The sequence below is a fragment of the Nycticebus coucang genome, chromosome 8 (assembly GCF_027406575.1).
Source record: "Nycticebus coucang isolate mNycCou1 chromosome 8, mNycCou1.pri, whole genome shotgun sequence".
NCBI lineage: Eukaryota > Metazoa > Chordata > Mammalia > Primates > Lorisidae > Nycticebus > Nycticebus coucang.
Window position 1 is genome coordinate 54,421,446 of NC_069787.1, and position 25,849 is coordinate 54,447,294.

Below are 25,849 nucleotides of genomic sequence, written 5' to 3' on the forward strand. Positions count from 1 at the left end.
CTTTACTAGGCATCTACCCAGAAGGAAAAAAATCCTTTTATCATAAGTACACTTGTACTAGACTGTTTATTGCAGCTCAATTTACAATCGCCAAAATGTGGAAACAGCCTAAATGCCCACCAACCCAGGAATGGATTAACAAGCTGTGGTATATGTATACCATGTATTACTATTCAGCTATTAAAAATAATGGAGACTCTACATGCTTCGTATTACCCTGGATGGAAGTGGAAGACTTTATTCTTAGTAAAGCATCACAAGAATGGAGAAGCATGAATCCTATGTACTCAATTTTTATATGAGGACAATTAATGACAATTAAGGTTATGGGGGGGAAGCAAAAAGAGGGACGGAGGGAGGGGGGTGGGGCCTTGGTGTGTGTCACACTTTATGGTGGCAAGACATGATTGCAAGAGGGACTTTACCTAACAATTGCAATCAGTGTCACCTGGCTTATTGTACCCTCAATGAATCCCCAACAATAAAAGAAAAAAAAAGATATTTGTACCAGAATGTTTATTGCAGCCCTATTCATAATTGCTAAGTCATGGAAAAAGCCCAAGTGCCCATTGATCCACGAATGGATTAATAAATTGTGGTATATGTACACCATGGAATATTATGCAGCCTTAAAAAAAAGATCTAGACTTTACCTCTTTCATGTTTAGGATGGAGCTTGAAAATATTCTTCTTAGTAAAGTATCTCAAGAATAGAAGAATAAGTATCCAATGTACTCAGCCCTACTATGAAACTAATTTATGGCTTTCACATGAAAGCTATTAACCCAGTTACAACCTATGAATAGGGGGAAGGGGGAAAGGGAGGGGAGGGATGGGGGAGGTGGGCAAAGGGAGGGAGATTGGTGGGACTACGCCTATGGTGCATCTTACAAGGGTATATGTGAAACTTAGTAAATGTGGAATGTAAATGTCTTAGCACAATAACTAAGAAAATACCAGGAAGTCTATGTTAACCAGTGTGATGAAAATGTGTCAAACGGTCTATGAAACCAGGGTATGGTGCCCCATGATCACATTAATGTACACAGCTATGATTTAATAAAAAAAAGAAAAAGAGCAACAAATAGGCTGTTATGGTCAACTACTGAGATTTGGGGATTTATTTGTGACAATAGCTAGCGTGACTTTAATACAAATCTAACAATATCTGGCCCATTATATGCACTAAATAAATGCCTGCCATTTAAAAATCTATTCCAAGTTTTCTTGCTTTCTGTCTCATAAGAAGTCCAAAGAGAGATATTTTGAGAGAGAGAGAGAAAGGAAAGGAAGAAGGGAGGTGGGGAGGAAGGAAGGAAGGGAGGGAGGGAGGGAGGGAGGGAGAGAGAAAAGGAGCAAAATAATATTGAAGCTTTAAATAGCTCTGTATAAACTTTATACGTGGATGCTATTTTGTCATCCACAATTCCCAGGGAAATATGTTCACTATCATCCCCTTGCTTCCACATGCCAAATTTCCCCCATGACCAAATGAAATTTCTCCACAGATTGGTGGTGCCAAGGGCCTCCTCCCCACGACGCAGAACTGCAGCTGTCACGGGGCCTGGCTGCCTCCTGGGCATCAGATCTCTGCAGCGCATACTTTGGCTGGGCAGCCGCTGACATGGATGGAGGAGCACTTTGCCGTGATTTTACCAAGCACATATTAACAGTGAGAGAAGCACTCATATTTGTTATAAGGTCTTGTCACATGCAGAGACCCCTTGGCAGAGAAAGACAGCTCTTAGCTCTGAAGCTAATCCTCTTGGCGTGAGGGGAGACAAACTCAAGGCACATTACATTTACACATAAAACTTAGCTGGTCATTAGAGGCTAAGCCATCTGAAATATTCCAGTAAATGAAATGTGCCTCTACTAGCTACTTAAATAAACTTGTTCCTTATAGCAAGCTGAATATGCTAAAGTATAAATAGAAAAAGTTAAATTTCATTTTTTTTTTTTTTGCAGTTTTTGGCCAGGGCTGGGTTTTGGCCGGGCATATGGGGCCAGTGCCTTACTCCTTTGAGCCACAGTTGCCACCCCAGAAAAAGTTAAATTCCTCCTCTTTTTCTTAAATCAGCCCCTCCCACCCCCAAGTAATCATTATTATCAGTTTGGTGACTGTCCTTCCCTACTGATTCCTTCTTCAGACAAATCAATGCACATTTATAGGGTTAGTTCCTCCTATAACTTTTTTTGCAACATAAATGGGATTATACAACCGGCTTGCTATTCAAATTGCTTCATTTCACTGAACAATTTGTTATGAATATCCTCCCAGATGGGTATTGGTTCTAACTTATTCTTTTTAAATAGCCATATACTATGGCCTGGGAAAATGAGTTATTAGATGCTGGGTTTCAACACATCATCAATTTTAAGGGTTAATAATTGTTATTGGTTTATTTTTTTTAATTCATGGGAAGTGAAATGGTAAATAGACCTACTCATATTAAAAAACACTCTGACACATTCTTCTCATCAGCCCACGGAACATACTCCAAAATCGACCACATCCTAGGCCACAAATCTAACCTCAGCAAATTTTAAAAAATAGAAATTATTCCTTGCATCTTCTCAGACCATCATGGAATAAAAGTTGAACTAAATAACAACAGGAACCTGCATACCCATACAAAAACATGGAAGCTAAACAACCTTATGCTGAAGGATACATGGGTTATAGACAAGATTAAGAAGGAAATCGTATTTTTGGAACAAAACAACAATCAAGACACGAATTACCAGAACCTCTGGGATACTACGAAGGCAGTCCTAAGAGGGAAATTTATAGCACTGCAAGCCTTCCTCAAGAAAACAGAAAGAGAGGAAGTCAATAACTTAATGGAACATCTCAAGCAACTGAAGAAAGAAGAACACTTCAACCCCAAACGCAGCAGAAGAAAAGAAATAACCAAAATCAGAGCAGAATTAAATGAAATTGAAAACAAAAGAATTATACAACAGATCAATAAATCCAAAAGCTGGTTTTTTGAAAAGATCAATAAAATAGATAAACCTTTGGCTAACCTAACCAGGAAAAAAAGAGTAAAATCTCTAATTTCCTCAGTCAGAAATGGTAATGATGAAATAACAACAGACCCCTCAGAAATTCAAAAAATCCTTAATGAATACTACAAGAAACTCTACTCTCACAAATATGAAAATCTGAAAGAAATCAACCAATACCTGGAAGCACGCCACCTACCAAGACTTAGCCAGAACGAAGTGGAAATGTTGAATAGGCCTATATCAAGTTCTGAAATAGCATCAACTATACAAAATCTCCCTAAAAAGAAAAGCCCAGGACCAGATGGCTTTACGTCAGAATTCTACCAAACATTTAAAGAAAAACTAGTACCTATACTACTAAACCTCTTCCAAAATATAGAAAAAGAAGGAATATTACCCAGCACGTTCTATGAAGCAAACATCACCCTGATCCCCAAACCAGGGAAAGACCCAAAACAAGAAAAGAAAATTATAGACCAATATCAAAATGAATATAGATGCTAAAATACTCAATAAGATCCTAACAAACAGAATCCAACAACACATCAAAAAAATTATACACCATGACCAAGTCGGATTTATCCCAGGGTCTCAAGGCTGGTTCAATATACGTAAATCTATAAATGTAATTCAACACATAAACAAACTTAAAAATAATGACCATATGATTCTTTCAATGGATGCAGAAAAAGCTTTTGATAATATCCAGCATCCCTTCATGATCAGAACACTTAAGAAAATTGGTATAGAAGGGACCTTTCTTAAACTCATAGAGACCATCTACAGCAAACCCACAGCCAATATTGTATTGAATGGAGTTAAATTGAAATCATTTCCACTTAGATCAGGAACCAGGCAAGGTTGACCATTGTCTCCATTGCTCTTTAACATTGTAATGAAGTTTTAGCCATTACAATTAGGGAAGAAAAGGTAATCAAGGGTATCCACATAGGGTCAGAAGAGATCAAACTTTCACTCTTCGCAGATGATATGATCATATATCTGGAAAACACTAGGGATTCTACTACAAAACTTTTAGAAGTGATCAAGGAATATAGCAATGTCTCAGGCTACAAAATCAACACCCATAAATCTGTAGCCTTTATATATACCAACAATAACCAAACCGAACAAACAGTTAAGGACTCTATTCCTTTGACAGTAGTGCCAAAGAAGATGAAATATTTGGGAATATATCTAACAAAGGACATGAAAGATCTCTACAAAGAGAACTATGAAACTCTAAGAAAAGAAATAGCCAAAGATGTTAACAGATGGAAAAACATACCATGCTCATGGCTGGGAAGAATCAACATTGTTAAAATGTCCATACTGCCCAAAGCAATATATAATTTTAATGCAATTCCTATTAAAGCTCCATTGTCATACTTTAAAAATCTTGAAAAAATAATACTTTGTTTTATATGGAATCAGAAAAAACCTTGAATGGCCAAAACATTACTGAGCAATAAAAACAAAGCAGGAGGAATCACGCTACCAGACCTGAGACTGTACTATAAATCCATAGTGATCAAAACACCATGGTACTGGCACAAAAGCAGAGAAGTAGATGTCTGGAACAGAATAGAGAACCAAGAGATGGATCCAGCTACTTACCATTATTTGATCTTTGACAAGCCAATTAAAAACATTCAGTGGGGAAAAGATTCCCTATTTAACAAATGGTGCTGGGTAAACTGTCTGGCAACCTGTAGAAGATTGAAACTGGACCCACACATTTCACCATTAACTAAGATAGACTCTCACTGGATAAAAGATTTAAACTTAAGACATGAAACTATAAAAATACTTGAAGAAAGTGCAGGGAAAACTCTTGAAGGAATCGGCCTGGGTGAATATTTTATGAGGAGGACTCCCCAGGCAATTGAAGCAGTATCAAAAATACACTACTGGGACCTGATCAAACTAAAAAGCTTCTGCACAGCCAAGAACATGGTGAATAAATCAAGCAGACAGCCCTCAGAATGGGAGAAAATATTTGCAGGCTATACCTCCGATAAAGGTCTAAATAACCAGAATCCATAGAGAACTCAAATTTATTAGCAAGAAAAGAACACGTGACCCCATCTCAGGGTGGGCAAGGGACTTAAAGAGAAACTTCTCAAAAGAAGACCGATGCAAAATCTACAAACACATGAAAAAAAGCTCATCATCCTTAATCATCAGAGAAATGCAAATCAAAACTACTCTGAGATATCACCTAACCCCAGTAAGAGTAGCCCATATAACAAAATCCCCAAACCAGAAATGTTGGCATGGATGTGGAGGAAAGGGCACACTTCTACACTGCTGGTGGGAATGTCCACTAATACGTTCCTTCTGGAAGGATGTTTGGAGAATACTTAGAGACCTAAAAATAGACCTGCCATTCGATCCTATAATTCCTTTACTAGGTTTATACCCAGAAGACCAAAAGTCACAATATAACAAAGACATCTGTACCAGCATGTTTATTGCAGCCCAATTCATAATTGCTAAGTCATGGAAGAAGCCCAAGTGCCCATCGACCCACGAATGGACTAGTAAATTGTGGTACATGTATACCATGGAATACTATGCAGCCTTAAAGAAAGATGGAGACTTTACCTCTTTCATGTTTACATGGATGGAGCTGGAACATATTCTTCTTAGCACAGTATCTCAGGAATGGAAGAAAAAGTATCCAATGTACTCAGCCCTACTATGAAGCTAAATGATAGCTTTCACATGAAGACTATAACCCAACTATAGCACAAGAGTATGGGGAAAGGGCCAAGGAAGGAGAAGGGAGGGGGGAGGTTTTGGTGAAGGGAGGGTAATGAGTGGGGCCACATCTATGGTGCATCTTAGAATGGGTACAGGCGATTGCACTAATGTACACAGCTATGATTTAACAAACAAAAATAAAATTAAAAAAAAAAACACTCTGACTTAAAATGGGCAAAAGAGTACATCATAGAAGCTGGAACGTTCTTGAAATCTGAATGTGCTGATAACTACAGTATTACTCCGAGGGTGTATCTGAAGCTGTCATAATAGTTTCCATGTGGGAAACTGGGGTCCTTCTGGGTCATGATGCCAGGATCCCCTCACCGTGTAGTCCTCCCTTCTAGGCAGTGGCTTTGGCCTTAGCTGTTAGCTGGCGTTTAGCATCTCTCCTTGGTTACTCTTTACAGTTATCTTGCCACCTTTTGGATCTGGCTCACCAAGGGAGGGAGTGAGGGAGGGAAAGAGGCAGGAAAGGATGGAGGGAGAGAAGGCTCTGCCCACATTAGCATGCGTATCACACACCCTCCCTTTGTTCTCTTGGCCGAGGTCAGATGGAATAAATCAATCACTTTCACAACCAAAGCCCTTCAATGTGTCGGGGAGTCTTCCAGTCCATGTGTGCACTGCCATCTTTTAACTGCCCTTAGAGTTAGCAGGAGTAAAACAGAACCAGAGATTCCCCTCGGGCAGTAAGCAGCTGCTCCCAGGAGCCCCTGGGCTGCAGGGCTTCTTGGGCCTGCACGTTTAGATGGGGGCAGGCAGCTCAAACTCATGGAGGTCTATAAATACACACCGCTGCAGGAGGTGCCACTTTTGATCATTTGCTCCACCAGACTTGTGCTATGCACTTGATCCTCCCTAGCCCCTGTGAGGTGGGTGTCCTCTGTGTCTACAGCTAGGAAGGTAAGGCTCAGAGCATGCGCCTGGGATTTGTCCAGTATCACACACAGCTTTAGGACACAAGCAGCAACCAAAGTGGGCTTGTCCACTTTGCTGCACAGCCTGGCTCTGCCAGGGTTGCCCTGACTGCCTGCAGTCCTCTGCAGGTACGCTGGCCTCCCGTGGCCACCTGTGCTGCCAATGGAGTCATCTTTTTCAGGTCTCTGAGTCTAAGAGACCTGCTCTGTAGTTGGGATCTGGCAGGACACAGCTAAATAGTTCCACTATAACCAAAAGAGACTTCAAAATTCTATTAGTTCAAGCCCTCCTCAAATAAGTAAGTACAGGGGCTTTCAAGCCCGTTATGCTTCCTGACCACAATGACAAAGTTTTAGACATAAGAGGGACTTAAAGGTCATCCTATCCAATGCCCTCAGATCACAGATGAGGAGACAGAAATGTGCATGATCTGGCTGGGTGGTAGGAGCTGGGGATGGGTGACAGGTATAAGGTAGTGATAGTAGTGACCAGAGTACAGAATAGTGCAGGTTTGTAGACCCAAGCCCGTGAGCCCATCCAGTCCTCTACCTGCTCTTCTAAATGACTTCATCGGAGCACAGACACACCAAAGGCTGAGGTGTTGCCTTCGGTTATTTTTGTACTACAACTGTAGAGTCCAGTAGTTGCAACAAAGAGACTGTAAAGCCCTCCATGTCTAAAATATTTACTATCTGGCCTTCACAAAAACTCTTTTCTGATGCCTGGGAAAGAGAGGCACATGTACATATGAGGTCTTGGTAACTTTCTGGTTCTTAGAGGAAGCAGTAGGTTCACAGGATTTTGTTATGTTATAACGAATTAATAACTAAATGCCATACATGGGCCACAGATAGTCATATATCACTAAGAAATTATTATTAAGGCTGGGCATTGTGGCTCATACCTGTAATCCTAGGACTCTAGGCAGCCAGGGAGGAGGTTAGCTTGAGCTCAGGAGCTCGACACCAGCCCAAGCAAGAGCGAGACCCTTTCTCTACTACAAAAACAGAAAAATTAGCTGGGCATTGTGGTTGGTACCTATAGTCCCAGCTACTTGGGAGGCTGAGGCAGAAGGACCACTTGAACCCAGGAATTTGAGGTTGCTGTGAGCTAGGCTGATGGCAGGGCACTCTACCTGAGGTGAGAGAGCAAGACTCTGTCTCAAAAAAAATTATTAAATTCTTTACACCTGAAAAAAGACAAATAGGAAAGAGGGAAGATACCATTTAGCTCTTAGGAAACCATTCATCTTCCTAGCCCTCTGGGAGGCCAAGGAGGGTAGATTACCTGAGCTCAGGGGTTTGAGATCAGTCTGAACAAAAGAGAGACACCCCTCCCCCATCTCTACTAATAATAGAAAAACTAGCTGGGAATTGTAGCAGGTGTCTGTAGTACCAGCTACTCAGGAGGCTAAGGCAAGAGGATCACTTGAGCCCAAGAGTTTGAGGTTGCCGTGAGCTATGATGATGCCCCGACACTCTACCCAGGCCAACAGAGTGAGACTCTGTCTAAAAGAAAGAAAAAAGAAAAGAAACCCTTTACCTGATCTACTTCATCACCTATGTCTGACTTTTGCCCATTGTGATTCTGAAAAAATATTGGAGAAAAGGACAAACTGTGGCAAGCTGGGGACAGCAGACTTGCAGGACGGAGCTGGATGAGTCTACTGGGTTCTGTGAGTGGGAAAGGGAATGGCCCCAGGAGGCAAGGGTCCCAAAAGTACATGCTGTTGAAATAGCCCAAATCCATTTATAAGGAGCCTCTCCCCCCTGTAGCATCAGAGTGGCATGTGGGGCCGTGACCTCAGGAACTCCCTCCTGCTTTCAAGTTAAGGTTGCCCTTCAAAGGCTGGCAGCACACAAGTCCTGGAGGGCATGTTCATGGGTAATTGTGAACATTTCTGAAGACAGTGGGCCATGACACATATTGCCATATCTAACCCTCAGCACAGTCTGGTGACATAAGGGCTACTGTTATCCCCATGCTTGGCTGACAAGAAAACAAGCAAGCAGTTGGGGCTCTGGGTGGGCAAGTCACTTGGCCAGAGACAGAGCTAAGATGGAGCTGCAATTCATACCCAGATAATCTGAGTCCAGAGCCCCACTCACCTGCTGAATTACACTGCCAGGGGCCAGGGGTTGCAGTTCACACAAAGGCAAGGGTTTTACCTCACACCATAGTCATTGTGAGTACGTGGAGCATTCTGACATGGCACAGAAGGGCAGCTTCAGGCATTGAAACCCCACCTCAGCAAATGGCAGGGGATTTGCACATTCAATGAAACGGTTCCAGTCCCTGGTGGGAAAGTTCCCAACAGCTTCAATTAGAGAACAGTCACAGTTCACTGACGCCCGATACTCACAGGAGCAGCTTTATTGTTTCATATGTGAAAAACGAGCAAAAGGCCAGGACCTCAGCATCAGGGAAAGGATGAAAGATCGTGAAGTGTTTCTAAAGTCACGTTAACCAAAAGGTCAGTTCATGGGGGTGGGGCTTGAGTAACGAGCAAACAAGCAAGCAGGCAGCTGAGAAGTATTTGTGGCCCCAGAAAGAAGGTTGTGATGTCCACTAAAGGAAACCATGGCTATGGATTTCAGGGCATCAAGACCCTGTCAACACAGCTAATCCCCATAGATGTTGGCTGAATAAGCTTCCAGTGACCAAAGAAGTGGACTGTACAGCCGTGGCAGCCTCCAGCAGGCCAATTTGTCCTCATATTACACACTCTGCGGCCTCTGCTGCAGGCCCCCCAGGTCGAGGATCCCTACCCAGCACCCTCCAACTCCATGAGGGTTGACACAGCATGGTTAATAAGTCAACAGAATTCAGGAGCCAGGACCGGATTAAGAAGGCAGTGTTATTTTGGTGCCCTGGACTTCAAGCAGATTAAATAATCATAAAGGCTGAGCCATCGGGGTCATGTTTGAATGCTACAGCTGTTCACTGGAGTTTGACAAACATTCTTTATGTGGCTCGTCGTCTGGATGGGAAAGGCAGGGGTGATCTCAGGGAGGCCAATACTTTAAGAAAGAAAAGGGGGCACAATCCAAAGATCCTCTTATGGAAACCGGCCCAGCCAGATGGAGACAAGGGGAAGGACTGCTTAAATACGAGGTCTTTTGAAAGCGACAACTGTTTGCTGCACTGAAGAAAAGCACAAACAGGATTCAGAAAAAGGGAGTGAAAATCTGGACTCTGAGGGTGTCACGCTTTTGGTTGAGAGGCTCGTCGTTAATAAAGGTGGGCGACCAGTCACAAGGACGCCTGTGGAGACTCAGTCATGAAAGGTGAGCTGTGGTTTGCACCCGAGAAGAGTTCTCTTCTTAGAAACGTCATCTCTCTTAAAAGACTAGAGGGACATGACAAATGTCTCTGCATGGGAAGTTTGTTTGTGCCCTGCTGTTTGCAGAGGGAGGGAGTGGGAGACAAATGTATGTGGCCATGATGGGAGTATGCAGTTAGCCATGTCACAGGCCACTTCATTGCCAACATGGTGCTTAGAGGTCTAGTTCATATATCACTCCTTTGTGGGGGGAGTGGAACCAGAGAACAAACAAACCAATTGGCTACAATCTCAAAAAGACAAGCCTTTCATTAATAGATTAGTGGATTCTGTGGGAAACAGGTTCTTTGCTTTAAGAATTGATTTCCTGCAACCAATTAATGCTTGAGCCCCACAGCTGAAGGCAAGGGGTATCAGTTCATTACGATGTTTTGGCTTTGAAAGGAGTCATTTAGATTATTTGCAGAATTATAGACAGGAAAACAAGGGTCCTCTTCTATATTCTGGAAAGGGGAAAGGGACTGTGATGCTCTCCATCTCTTGAACTAAGTTAAACTCAGAAGAATCTCCTCCAGAGGCTCTCCAAACATCTTCCCTAAAGCACTGTTAGCATCAGAAGAGAATTCGAGGAACAAAGGGGAACAGGTTCAAATGCATTTGACAGCCACATTGTATATTTCTATCATTAAGGCCAAAAGGGAGCAAGCAAACAAACAAACCTCTCTCAAGAGCTTTCATTATGAGAGAGAACTATTTCAAGTTTTGACCATTATTATGTAAACTTGTGAATTCCCCTATCAGTTTAACAAGATGCCCTTGACAGATGTTTGCCATATTCTAAAATTCAAGTTTCGGGGGAAAAGGGGAGTGTCATATAGCTATTTTGGAGCATGTAGTAGTAGTATCTGAAAAAATATGAACTTCTTTTCTGAGCCCTATGAGGAAATTCCTCTTGATTTCAGTGACCTCGCCCATATTCCTGAACAGAGGAGGAGGTCCGCACCGGGATACTATCTGCAGCACCATTTGTAATGAAAAATTAGAACAGGTCAAATACTCCTCAGTAAGGATGTGATTAAATATGAAAGTAGCCTGGTTTTTCATGGAATACTCTAAGGAAGGAATTAGCTTGCTATGTGTCCCTGTGGCTAGATAACTTTTGAGGAAATAGGGAAAACTGCGGAATGAGACATGCTGATGATTATACTGTCGTTACATTTTAAAACTGCTATGAGAGAGAGAATTGGACAAGCAGAGCGCAGAGGATAAAAACTCTGACAGACTCTGGAGGCTGACGGTCTGGATGTCACAGCTCTGCTACTCACTATCTATGTGAACGTGGGCAAGTGATATAGCTTTTTTGTGCCTAATATCCTTACCTTTCAGATGGGGTTAAGAACAATCATATTTACAAAGTGATTAGGTTAATATACACACATATATACACATACACACACACACACACAGAGAATATATAAAGCACCAAGGGTGGCACCTGGCTCAAAGTGCCCGCAATATGCGCTGTTGTTGTAACTATTAATGATTATTTCTAAATGTCTGGAGGGATACATCAGCAACGGTGGGGGTAAAGGAAATTCATGTAGGAAAACATGAGTTGGGCTCTAATCAAAGGGAGTTCAACTGCATAAGTAATGAATTGCTTCTGTTCTAAGAGAAAAATAAAGGAATTATGACAATCTGTGAATGACTTACAGAAGTGTTATTGGAACACGTGTGCTTATTATATTATTGTGTTTTCTGTATTTTAAAAATCTCTTGAGTAAAAAAAATAAAAATCTCTTGAATAAAAAAGCAGTAGAGACGATCATCACTCCGGGAATTACACCTGCAAAGACGGACATGAATTTGTAGGAATGTTTTAGACCCGCCCCACACAATACATTAACCATTAGCCACAGGTGCCTATTTAAATTTAAATTAAATGAACTTGAATACAAATAAAAATTGGTTCCTTGGTTGCAGTAGCCACATTCCAAGAGTTTAGTAGGCACTCACGGCTACTGGCTCCCGTAGGGACAGCAGAGATTGAACATTTCCATCATCTTACAAAAGTTCTATTGGACAGTACTGCTCTGGAGCATATCTTTAAACAATGTGAACATCTGAAATTTCCTCACTTTTCTACACATCTGGCCCCAAATAATTCTGCTATACTCTACAAAGGGCATGTGCTCCCAGAAGATTTATTTCACTTTCCTAGTTGACATCCTAAATTTTTCATCTTTTGATTACTGAGGCACTGAGAAAATACCTTTCCTGAGTCTTCCAACAATAGCACAGAGACGGCAATAATTACTGACACTGCGGAGGATGGCCAGTGGTAGTTGCAGGAGGTGTTACCTGGCTCAGGAGCACATTACCTGTGAATTTGAATGGGGAAAAGTGCTGATACACTCCTCACAAACTGCTTCCTAACCCTATTTCTTTCTGTTTGTCGTAGGTGAACTGTTCATGCTTTCAAGCATGATTGTCCTACTGCAGGTGGCCCACGGCTGCCCAGACAAGTGCCGCTGTCACTCGTCTACACATTTTGTAGACTGCAGCCAGCAGGGTCTGGCTGAAATCCCTTCTGATTTACCTGCTCAGACTCGAACACTGCACTTACAAGACAACCAGATACACCAGCTTCCTGCATTTGCATTTAGGTCAGTGCCATGGCTCATGACCTTAAACTTGTCCAACAATTCCCTTTCAAATCTGGCCCCCCAAGCTTTCAACGGACTTCAGCGCTTGCAGGTTTTAAATTTAACCCAGAATTCTTTGCTTTCCCTGGAAAGCAGACTTTTCCATTCCCTCCCCCAGCTGAGGGAGCTTGATTTGTCATCAAACAACATAAGCCACCTTCCCACACCCCTGGCTGGGCCTTGGGAGAACCTAACCGTATTTGCAGTTCAACACAACCAGCTTCAGCAGCTTGATGGCGCACTCCTAGAATCCATGCCCAGTGTGAGGTTTTTACTTCTCAAGGGCAATCTCTGGAAATGCAATTGCCACTTGCTCAGTCTTAAACTCTGGCTGGAGAAATTTATCTATAAAGGTCAGTAGTGCCTATTTGGACCCCCCCCACCCCCACCCCTCTGTGTGTTACCAGCCCAGGATGAATTTCATCTGTTCTCTGCATTAGAAGAAATGTTGAGTAATATGCATGAGGTGGTTTTAAGCTTTTCCACAATGATTATCATTTCACAGTATTGCAAATGAGTAATTAGAAGGTGTTTAAAAATTCAAAGTATTGAAATTCATCTACAGATATGATGCACAGAGATAACTTTTAATTTGTTTAATTAATACCACATGAAGTTACTTATCTGAGAATATGCCTTTAAGGAAGAGATAGTTTAGTCACCACCTGAATAACAAACTATGGAACCTCTTCATGGCACCAAACTCTAATTTTCAAGTGTAATCCTACTGCAGGCAGGGCTATCTTTCTTTGGAATATTTTTCTTTCTTTGCTTGACAGCTATAAATCTTCCCTTCTGCTTTAGCAAATAACACTGTTACTGAAAAGGGTTGCAATAGAGCCTCTCTCCCAAGTTACCTACAATTTCTTTAACCTGATGTCAAAAACAAAGCAAGCAATCCCAGAATATTAGAGATGAATGAAATCACCCATGAGTTAGCAAACCTCAGCCCAAGGGCCGAATCCTGCCTACCTATAATTTTTATAAATAAAATTATACTGGAACACAGACATCCCCATTCATTACATACTGAACTACTGCTTTCCCTGGTAAGGGCAAAGTTATGACAGAGACTATATGGCAAAGATTATAACAGTTACTATCTGGACCTTTATAGAAATGTTTGCCAACTCCTGTCATCAAGGGTCAATGGAGGCTCAGAGAGGCTCAGTGAGTTGCCCAAGGTCACAGAGTAGAAGTCTAGATGAGAAAGAAATGCCTGGCTTTTTGTCTTGGCCTTACATTCTTTCCTCTGCATCACGGTTCTTCTCTCCTCCTAACTCTGAGCATCATTCATTCATTCATTCCTACGCCTGAGTGCCTTTTACATGCCAGGCACTGTCCTAGCCCTGAGAAGAGAGCAGTAAACAAGAAAGTACTAACGATCATGGACGTTCCATCCTGGTAGCCGAAACAGATGTCAAATAAGATGCTAAATAACGATACATGCTCAGATAGCAGTGGGTGCTAAAGAGACAGTGAGGCAGGGGAAGGGGCGAGGGAGGGGTAGGATGGGGGTCCCATTTTAGATAGGGCAAACAGGGAGGGCCTTACCATGAAGGCAACACAGGTGAGCAGAAGCTAGATGATGAGGAGAAATGAACCAGCACGAGAGGATGGGGCAGGGAGAGGAGGTGAGGGGAGAGGACAGCAGGTGCAAAGGGCCTGATGAGGGAGAATGCTTGACTTAGCTGTGGGGTAAAAAGAGGGACAGTAGAGTGTCTGGACACAAGAGGAGAGTGGAAGTGTGGACAAGGCCTCACAGGCCTCAGGGGTCCCGTCAAACAGCAGTGTGCAGGGCAGCCCAGGGTGTCTGCATTTTATTTCAATTGAGATGACAAGCTCTTCAAGAGTTTCCATCTGGAGAATGGTATGATCTGTTCACAATTTAAAAGGACACTCTGGTGCTGCAGATGAATGAGAAGGGGACCTCGGTGGACCAGCAAAGAGGTGATGGGGGCTCAAACCAGGGTGGGGAGATATCTGGAATACTATACTGATAGAAATTGCTGACAGGTTGGCATGGAAAACAAAAAGGGGAACATAATTATGGGAAATTCTATTTGATTTGTCCTGCTCTGGTAACCAGATAAGTGGACATGCCTTTACTGGCATGCAGATAAGTGGACATGCAGACTGGGGAGGGGAGAGAGTAGGTGAAGGGTACCCACTCAAGACTTCAGATTGGTCAGTGAATGTCAAGTCTGAGGTGGCATTTACATATCCTCAGGGAGCAGTGAAGTCAGAGGTTATATATCAAAGACCGTAGCTCAGTAAGATGTCAGAACTATAGACATGAATCAGGGAGTCAGCAGTCTGGGTGGTCATAGGAGGTCTCTGAGAGTAGTGGGTTAAGGTACAACATGGGTACAAATGTACAATATTGAATTAAGAATTTTTCTCAACCATATATAGTAGACCCTCTGTAAGGTGACCACCCAAGGGACTATAACAGCCTGGTCAACATCTGGAGGTGGTCAACATAAGGAACTAGGCCTACTACATCAATACATACATGCCATGCATGTCCAGTCTATGAAAATTAAGTCAACTTAAGGAGGTGGTCAATGTAGGGAAGCGGTCAACACTGCAGGTTCTGCTGTAATAGCAAATAACATGTCGCTAACCAGCCAATGTTCAAATTACCCTACATAGAAGCCATAATGTGGCAACCTGTTTCTTACACGAGGTTGCAAATAAAACTCTTACATCTGGAGGTGAAGAGGGTTGAGCTATTGTTTTCTGGATTAAATAAAAGGCATAAATCAAGACCATCACAGAAAGATGATTTTCACTAAAAAAGAACATTTCTTGATAAATAAAAATATAGTTCCTAGGACCAGGGACCTAAAAACAACATGGGGTGGGATAAAGTTCTCCCCAAATTAATACCCCTCACTAGATCAGTGTGACTAGATGGAAAATCAAGCCAAAGGGTGTTTGGGGCCCCTTCTGGTCCTTGGATTTGGTGACGGCAGTGCAAGGCTCCCTGGTGACAGAGCTGCAGCACAGTTAACAGTTTTTCTTCAGAGGAAGGTAAAACTGATATGGGGGGAATAAGACCTGGATGTTCTATGATAAACAGAAAAAAAACTTGAATAGATGCCAAATATAGGAGACAGTTTTATTATGGATTACTGGATATAGGCAAGGTAAGGGAACGGATATTAGTAAAGTTCTTCTTTTAAAAAAAGATAAACAAATGCAAATACTAACGCAATTAGACAGGGGAAGCTATTTGATATAACAGACAGCTCCAGACTTCTGTTATATATGCAGAAGTCTGTTGATCATTCATGTCAGAGTCCAAGGGCAGTGTGGGCAGGTCTGCATTCTGTGCAGTTATTCAGGGATATAAGCCCCTTCTGGCTTGTGATGCCACCAACTTCACTTTGTGGTCTCTAAGGTCATCACCAACATGGAACAAAATGCAGGGAGGATTCCCTCAGGGGTTTCGAGCCTTGAAGTGTAATTAATTGGTTTCACTGGCCAGAATTCAGTCACATGACCCTTAAATGACCACAGAACTGGAAAAATTCAGTCTTCCTGTAGGCCTTCACCAACAATGTGCTTTGGTGAACATGTAATAATATCTCGTCCACCAAAAACATGCCCATAGCTTTTGTAATTATTCTTCTCTTTCTCTCTTTATAAGTAAACAAATCATCTCTATGAGCTAACTTTATTAAACATCTCCCCTGGGCTAGCTGTATGCTAAATACTTGCTATACTTGATCCAACTGAGTTCCTAGAGCCATCTCGGGAAGTTACTTTCATTATTTCCCCATCTCCCACTTTCCAGATGAGAAGCAGAGGCACAGTGTGGCCCAGGAGCCTTCCATAACTACACAGCTAAGTCAGGAGCAGGCTCCAGATTTCAAGCCAGTTTTTCCCAATACAGAGGTTAAGAGCTCCTAGCGTTCAGAGAACAACGCGCTCTTGGCAAGCTGGAGCTTCTGCGCTATCTGTGTACACAAACGTAGAAGGGAGTGGCACCCTATAGTTTTAAGCAGCAGGTTTGCCTAGGGCGTGGAGGCCGGTAAGACAGTTGTGGAGAGGTGGGAGGTGAGTCCTGGCTGGAGAGGAGCTGCACAGCAGGATATGGAGCTCTCAGGAGCCACAGCCCCTGCCTTCCAGCCATGTCCCTGACTCTAGCCTGGCTATTTCCTTGGCTCTGGGTCCCAAGGCTGTGGCTCTGACTCTACTATGGCAGGACGTTTGTAACTAGAGAAAGACAGTGCTTAAGCCTGCAGTGATTACATACACCATCCCCAGTCTAGGTAGAAGTCAGGGATGAAACTGTCCCACAGCAGGTGGCTTTTCTTCCCCTGGTGAAAGGGTTAGTGTTCTTTGGCTAGGTTAAATGTTGTTACCTCTTCTCAAAGCCCCACGCTTCACTTCTGTCTCTCTGGCCTCTGCAAAAACTCCCTGAGGCTCTGATGGCCAGGCACAGAAGAATGAAATGGTCCATGAAGCAAGCAAGGATCTTTAGACTCAGAACAGCTCAACGACATCCTGGGCTCACTGGGAGCAGCTGCTCCACACCACTGGCCTCAAGAAAATCAGAGGCTCGGAAAAGGCGAAACTTTTTTGTTGTTGTTGTTGGTAAAGTTGCTTTAGTATTGAGACTCTCACCTCCAGGGATTGCCTAAGAAGGAAGGAGTGGCCCAAGAGACTCAGGTCGTGGGTGATTCAGTTTCAAGCAGTGGTAGCAAAAAGGGCAAAGGTTGAATTTTACTATGCCACTAAACCTGGTATATCGGGGCCACATGATAATGGTTACACAGCAGGTTGGCCCCTTACTTACAGGGCCACTTAGGACTTACTTATCTTACGAGGCTTAAATAGGATAAATATGAAAGCATTACCCAAACTCCAACATTCTATGCCACGGAAGGGGCTAATGTTGAAGTGACAACCTCCGGGGGTGTCTTTCTGATATCATATCTTAATTCACCTATTGTGTGTACTAAGAGTCTCCAATCTAACTTTGTTAAGAGTGGTACCTGGGTTGGCAGCTGTCCTAGGGGAGGTCTTTATGGCAGCCCCAGAGAAGTGAGACAGAGGCCATGAGGTAGCTCTGCCCCAACACAGGACTTTCCAGCTGACACTGCCAAGGGCCACCATGCCTGCTCCCTAGACCTCAAGACACTCCAGAGAGGAGGAAGTAGAGAAACAGTGAATGTATTGGGAAAACTGAGATCGAGCAGAGAGGGCTAGGTATATTTTCATAGCTGAAAACTCAGAGAAATTTATTTCTCCAAAGTAAAATAGTAAATCAGTGATCAAACTAGTCTAGAATAAAGCCGATTAGCCTGGTGCTCCTTCTAGAAAAAAATTACTGATCTGGGTGGCGCCTGTGGCACAGTGGGTAGGGCACCGGCCCCATTTACCAAGGGTGGCGGTTTGAGCCTGGCCCTGGCCAGCTAAAACAGTAATGAGAATTGCAACAAAAAATAACCAGGTGTTGTGGCGGGCACCTATAGTCCCAGCTACTTGGGAGGCTGAGGCAAGAGACTTGCTTAAGCCCAAGAGTTGGAGGTTGCTGTGAGCTGTGACACCACAGCACTCTACCGAGGGTGACAAAGTGAGACTCTGTCTCAAAAAAAAAAAAAAAAATTACTGATCATCTAGATCTCCCTCTCCACCCCCCAACAATAGTCATCCACACACCTGAGAAAAATCAATCACTTTATAGGGAATGGAAACTGGTTTTAATAACCCATTGGAAAGTTCGGTACTCAAAGTAGTAAATGTTTCAAGGCCCGAGCAGATGCCTTAATTATACTTAATCCCATGAACTAAACTAACAGTGCTGTCAAGTCCTTGGATAAATAAAATGTCTAAAGACCATTCCACCTCTCCCTATGGCATCACTGAATAGTACTGGTCAACACATAGGGTCTTTATAATTAACACATAACATCACAACAATGGACATTTGTTTTATTTTTTTTCTTTGATTTCCAGTGGGGCTCAGGCACAAAGGACTTTTTGTCTGATGGGGCTCGTTAGGGGAGCATGGGGCAGGAATGCCATGGGCAACGGTGCCCTTGCTGTGGGCCCACAGTGTTTCTTCTCATCAGCTTTTGCATTGTTTCCCCTTCAGCATTTATATAATGTTAAAGGTAACTTGGCTTCTAATGAATTCTTGGTCATAAGTAATTGCCAATTTAGTGTGTGGCATTTTTAGCATTTAGCCAATTTAGAAAATCCTAAAATCATAAAATATGGTTGTTAAATTCTTTGACTCAGGGGGGAAAAAGCAGTTCATAAATTCCATCTGCCTAAGTTTTTGCAGCCTGAAGACTTTGGAACTTAGTTGTGTCAAGGCTTCCTTATCATCTTTTGCTTTTGTTTTTCAAAGGAGGAATAACAGATGGCGTCATCTGTAGGTCACCAGACACATGGAAGGGAAAGGACCTCCTCAAAATCCCTCATGAGCTCTACCAGCCCTGCCCTCCTTCGGCTCCTGATCTGGGGTCCTCGCAGACTCAGCAGCCCAGTTCTGCCCATGGGGCAGCCCTGAAGCCCCATGAGAACCACAGCTCAGGGGAACGAGACCTCTCAGAGTGTGAGTTCAAACCCAAGCCAAGGCCGGCCAACCTGCGTCATGCTGTTGCCACCGTCATCATCACTGGGGTTGTGTGTGGGGTCCTGTGTCTCATGATGTTGGTCGCTGCAATCTACGGCTGCACCTATGCAGCAATTATAGCCCAATACCACCGGGGACACTTGGCTCAAACCAATGAGCCTGGAAAGACAGAAGGAAAAGAGCTATTTGGCAGTGCACCAGCCTGACAGCTTTCCCCCAAATACCATAGATCACTGTAGGCCAGAAAAAGTGTCTGAGTAGGGCTGATGTGATTGCTGTGTCTGTCTCATTTTAATTTTTTCCAAAGAAAAAAAGGCATATCTATAAAAAAAATATTTCTGGGAATAAATTTATGTTGTGATTTTTAAGGCATTTTAGATGAACAGAGATGATACTTGTGCTCTGGGCCTGAGAGGATATTGCAATGATTCTGTCCAAGGGGGTGGGGAGACCATCTCTTTCAGGTACTTATCCCCAGATTAAGTTGCTTTCACAGAGCAATGGAAATTCAAACACATGTGCCAGTAAGCATTCCTGGGAGCTTTATGGTCCACTGGAAAGCAGCCCAATTTTGAGTGCCTGGGAAAAGGCTGGTGATCTTACCTGAGGGGCACCAAATGCCTCTGTAATTCAAGTTCATGCTAGATTGGTGATCCTTTTAGATGTTGTGTATGTTATATATTTAATGGGAGCATCTGTTGGTTGGGAATTTTGTAGCTTGCCACAAGAGTCAGATATATTTAATTTTCTAAATCAGAAAACCATTTGGGGCCGCAGAGGAAGAGGAGGGTTCCATGTCTGGATAATGGGACTCAGGCCCAGAGTTTGGGGAAGTTTTCTGATGTGAGGGTAAATAACGTATAAACAAACACAAAGAGGATGGGGAGCCAGAATTCGGGGCAGATATTACCAAAAGGCTATATCCACCAAGGGATTGGAACCTTCCATTTATAACTCTTACAGCAGGAACAAATTTAGGTCGGGCTGCGAGCGAGATAATGACTTTTGTGTATCTGTATCTACAGACAGAGCACACAGATTTGTACAACCACACCCACACATAAACATCCTTGGAGCAATCAGTTTACGCACTAATGAAATGCAGCCGTGTCACGGTGCAAGCCAGCAGCTGCTGACCACCACCCAGATTATCTACTCAACACTCTGGGATAGGAAGAAAGAAGGAGGAAGCCTGCAGAGAGTGGGAATTACCAAAAGACTCGAGATAGGTGGCGGCAGCCATCCTGAACCTTATTTAGGCCATGGTTTAAAAAAATCAGGTGTGGCTGGCTTTACTCCATAGACATGGTCTTGAAGAGTTGCATGCAAAGTGAATTTTTGTAAATTGAATCATCATTTTAATGCAGTAGGGGAGCTGGCTATTTAAAGGAACCTTTCATGGAATCTTTCTGTAATGGAAATAATTGGCTCCAGATTTATGCATTTTGTAAATTGGCATTTTCTCATGCTAGGTTTTCTTAAAGTGGAATCTACCTGTTCTGGCAGATAGGCCCTGGCTCATACTTAGTCACCTGTTAATGTTAAATCGTTTTACACAGGAAGATTGCACAGAAGAGTTGTGGACATGTTAAAAACACAGAATGGCAAATACAGGGCAAGCTGTCCATCCAGAGGCGGTGACAGACATCGCTAATCAATCCCAGCACTCCTTCCAGCTGAGCAACACAGATGCCTTAAGACAACACTGTAGGCAACCAGAACTAATCAACTGGAGTTGGTTCAAAGGATAAAACACATTTGCCATTCAGGGTACTGGCTCTATATTCTCTTCTTCGGGCCATGTAAAATTGGTTTTGATCCTAAAGCCGTAGTCCAATCTCTAACTAGAAAGTGAATGGAAAGTTCACATGCATATGGGACAGACAGGTGAACCTACCACGCCATACCATGCAGGTCTCACACCAGCGCACCTCTGATCTTCACAGAGAAATCTGCACTTGCCCACAGTGCTGCATAACTAGTGTGGGCCCCACACACCTACAGGCTAAAGGTGGCCCATTTTTGGGAGTAGCAACATTATTAGATGATTTTTCTGGGGTGGGGGAAAATTTTAAACTTTGATGGTAAGGGTTTTTTCTATTAAAATAAACCCAGATACATTAAAGTGTAGGTCATAAAGAGACCCCCGGGAAAGCCTGCTGCTGCATCAGCTCAGTCCTAGGCCCTGGCACCTCCTCACTGCTCTGTCATCTGTGCCACTTCAGAGGGCCAGGCTGAACATCTGCTCTAATGATGAAGCAACTACTTTTTAGGTGAAATGAACCTTTCTTTCCACTGCCCTGGACTAAGAATCCTTGCTCAAGAAAGCAATATGACAAAGGAAATTTATATATTTTTATACCTCATACCAATTTCACCAAATGTTTCCAGAGCTTGTGCTATGTACCAGGCCTGGTGCAAGGTATTCTCATGAGCATTTATCATCGTATTCCTGACTGCATTGGATGCTTGACCAGATATTGCATTAGCTGGGAACGAGTGAGGCCAAGAATCTGGTTTCCTATAACTGTGGTGATTTAAGACTGCCCTGTGCCCTACCAGAGGTTTGGTGACAGTGCAGGTCAACCCTGTCCCCCTGCCCTGAGGGATTACATGACCAGTATGCCACAGAAAGCCATGAACATGACTAAAATCCTCACTTGTCAACACCTCTGTATTAGATTTCTAAGTAGAGATGATAACTCAGGTAAATAGACTTCCTGCTTTATGGGTAGCCTTTAAGGAAATTGATGAGTCTGAATGTATTTCTATCTTTTGCCTACAGTCACTACAAACAGCAGTTGGCACGGAAAATAATTACTTACCCTAAAATATCAACAGTTTTCCAGCCCAGGGGAAAAAAAAATCAAATTGTTTAGATTAGTAAATGCACAGTTATCATTTGTTAATATGAGAAACGAGATGTTTTAACTGGAAAAAAAAGCATTGCAGATGAAAGACCCAATTTGCAGGATATTCTGTGAGAACCACAAATTATCTTGCACAACCACTACAGCTCATGAGGGGTAATTTGCAAACGCCTCATAGATTATTTTGAGCTGTTTATTGCTGCTGTCCTATTCATAGATGGTCTCATAAAAATGTCCTTCCATCACAGAGCCTTGCTGAGGATACACTGTGAACACAAGTCACGTTTGGTACTCATTGTTTCTGGGAAAACCATCTAATATAGAGTAGTTTTTTCATCATATTTAGTAGAATAATATGGCTACTATCTATAGATTGGTGAGTTTTGCTTTGCCAGAGATCACAAATTCACAAACAGATACTGTCCTTGTCCCAGTGGAGCATAGAAGGGGGAGGATGAAGATTATCCTTTGCCATAGAGATTTTGTTGAAAGACTATCTAGCCCCAAATCTGTATCTGCAAAGCTTTTATAATTTAGGTAAATATCCCTGATCCTGCAAGAAGAATCTTACCAAAGTATAAAATGCCAGGATACCTGAGTGTTTTATTTTTCCACTGTTCCTTACAAGAATGGAAACTAGTGATTTCCATGTGAATTTCTCCTGGAAGGTTCATGAAAAGCAAATCTCACTGCTCAAGTTAGTAACCATGTATCCCTAAAACATGGTATCTTTGTCTTAGATCCTGAATATCAAAGGAAGTGGCTAAATGAACTTCTAAATTAATCTCTCTACAGCACATATTCACCTAATTAAACAATAACTGTTAAAAATTTATAACTTTCTATTGAAGGTCAGAGTATTACTGTTTCCAGTTTGGTAAAAAGTTCATCAGCACATCCATTGCTAAGTGCTATTCATGGAAACCTAACAATGATGATATTCCAGCCTTCTATGGTATTGCTGGGCTATGGATCATGCATGACTTCAGGGAACCATCCTGTCTGCCCTTTTGATTAAAATGTTTTTTTAAAATAAAAAATTGTAATGAGGTCTCAAAGATACCCTTGCCCCACTCAGAGTAGCTCCTTCAGTAATAAATCACCCCCCTTTTGGATTTTCTTAAATTTTCATTTTTACTTATTTCTATTGACCATAATGTCTTTTACGTTCTTTTGTTTGTTTGAGACAGAGTCTCAGTATGTCACCCTCGGTAGAGTGTCGTGGCGTCATAGCTCACAGCAACCTCCAACTATTGGGCTTAAGCGATTCTCTTGCCTCAGTCTCCCAAGTAGCTGGGACCACAGGTTATTTTTTGGTTGTAGTTGTCATTGCTGTTTGGCAGGTGTGGGCTGGATTTGAACTGCCAGCTCTGGTGTATGTGGCTGGCGCCCTAGCCACTGAGCTACAGCGCTAAGCCCTATTTTAGTTCTTGAGTTGACTATCCACACCTGCTTTTTACTCCAATGACACTGAATATTCATTTGGATGGACAGGATGTCACCCACCTACAAAGCTCATCAAGAAAAACCAGAAGAATCAGAGGAAGGAGGAGCCCTGAAGGGGTTTGGAGAGTATTAAGTCTGGTCTGGCAAATTTCAGAATAGCTGCCATCAGCCTCTCTATTCATTGTAGACATTGCTAATAGATTATGGCAAACTTATCTGCTCAGCCCAGACAAGGCCTCAGAAATTCTTAAGAATATGTTTTCCCACTACTGATTAACTGGAGTTGACATAAGAGATTAAACCTATTTGCTATCCTGATATAGTTCTGTACCTTATTTTGTAGATAGGAAATAGAAGTATCGAAAAGGAAAGAAATTTTCCAAAAGTCACACACATAATTAATTGCAGGTTTGATAAACGTGGTGGTAGGTGCATCAGGTTAGGGTGGATAATACAATCTGACCTACCCTATTCATCCTGCAGCAAACCATAATATCAAGACTTAGACATTATTACACTAATTATTTGAGTAAAGACAATTATATAAGTAGCATTTCCTAATGAAATATTAATACACAGAAGAGAAAAAAAGTATATCCAAGTCCCTAGGAGGAATATCCACTCTCTAAAACAAAGATGGGGCTTTGAGACAGATGAGTAGGTTATAAAGGAGGAAAGTACTAGTCTACCCTAGCTATTCTGATGATGATACTCTGAGACAGCAGGTTTAAAAAATCAGAAGGAAACGACCCTTTCCTATCACTGTCTTCACCCACTAAGATGAATATTCTCAGCGGTGTAGCATTTAATAGGATGAGAAAAGGAAAGGTGGGCAGTGAGTACAATCTAGGGACTGCAGTTTACTTACTGCTTCTCCCCAGGAATGAAAACGACAGACTAGTTTTTTCATCTAGGTTAGGTCATCAGACCAGTAGGCAATGGGAGGTGGCATCTTCTTACCAATCCTGCACCGTCCAGGTGCTAGACGTTTGGGGCCTGTGTGTATCGATCAGCCTCCTATCTTAGTCTTTCCAAGGAGTACCCTAAAGCCAACAGCAAGGGACACTCGAGGAGGAACACCATCAGCCATGTTCACTGGTAAACACTTCCTTAACACTTATGTTAAGGATGATTACAATTGAGAAAGAACACCTAACCTGGAGCCCCCTAGAAGACTATTTTTTAAAAAAAGGAAAGGAGAGCACAATTTCCTTCCAGATACAGAAGAGACATGGAAAGTTAATTTTACATGTGGAACTATCCTAATGTAATACAAAATTATATAATATTAAAATTTCTGGTGGGATTTGGTGTACTCTGTGTGTGTGTGTGTATATATATATACATCAAATATACATATAGTACATTTGTATACACACACAATATATGTATATTTGATGTACATTCTATTGGCAAAATCATGTTATATAGACAAGCCCAGAGTTAATGAGGCAGAGACATATATGGCTCCAGTGGGAAGGCACTGCAGGTGAACTGGCAGTGGGCAGAGACAAGCGATCCCCTCATAGGGACAGAAAAAGTGAATAATTGCAAGCATCAAAAATGATAATGAATAATAATAGTAAATAAATAACATATAATAAGGAATTGATGAATAAAATCCAGCATAGTCGGGCGGCGCCTGTGGCTCAGTCGGTAAGGCGCCAGCCCCATGTACTGAGGATGGCGGGTTCAAGCCCGGCCCCGGCCAAACTGCAACCAAAAAATAGCCGGGCGTTGTGGCGGGCGCCTGTAGTCCCAGCTGCTCGGGAGGCTGAGGCAAGAGAATCGCTTAAGCCCAGGAGTTGGAGGTTGCTCTGAGCTGTGTGAGGCCACGGCACTCTACCGAGGGCCATAAAGTGAGACTCTGTCTCTCTGCAAAAAAAAAAAAAAAAAAAAATCCAGCATAGTCATTGTCAGATACAAAAAACCCAAAAAACTACAATATATTTAATCAGTGATCTAGAACACATCCTAAGGAATACACACTCCAGAATATATTAATAGAAGGGAAAAACAGAAGTGAGAAAATTGTGAGATGATAGAAATGAAAGAATAATATGCAGGACCAGTATGTGGCTACTTGGTTTTCCCAATAAATCCAATATACTAGAACATATCAAACAGAAGGATAAGTTTTTAAAAAATCTGAGATGTGATCTTTCCTGAGCTAAAGAAAAATACAAGTTATTTTGATCAAGAAAGGCTTATTCTAAGACAGATTGATGAGAAAAATATGAAAAGCTGGTCT

At 42.4% G+C, this 25,849-nt stretch overlaps 2 protein-coding genes across 3 annotated transcripts in view; one reads left to right on the forward strand and one right to left on the reverse strand.

Annotated features, from left to right (window-relative positions):
• The window catches only part of CACNA2D3 (calcium voltage-gated channel auxiliary subunit alpha2delta 3), a 913,362-nt gene that overhangs the window by 132,831 nt on the left and 754,682 nt on the right, over window positions 1-25,849 (reverse strand). The gene's annotated exons all lie outside the window — the stretch shown is intronic.
• On the forward strand, window positions 9,649-19,652 carry LRTM1 (leucine rich repeats and transmembrane domains 1). Its single transcript, XM_053599986.1, has 3 exons — window positions 9,649-9,986; window positions 12,444-13,040; window positions 19,055-19,652. Exons 1-3 carry the CDS (start codon window positions 9,980-9,982, stop codon window positions 19,486-19,488), a joined length of 1,038 nt encoding a protein of 345 aa, XP_053455961.1. The 5' UTR covers window positions 9,649-9,979; the 3' UTR covers window positions 19,489-19,652.

What these genes read in the sequence shown, in the direction of transcription:
- LRTM1 (XM_053599986.1), top strand. An exon ending in GGAGAAATTTATCTATAAAG is followed by an intron (nt 13,041 to 19,054) that starts GTCAGTAGTGCC and finishes TGTTTTTCAAAG; the next exon opens with GAGGAATAACAGATGGCGTC.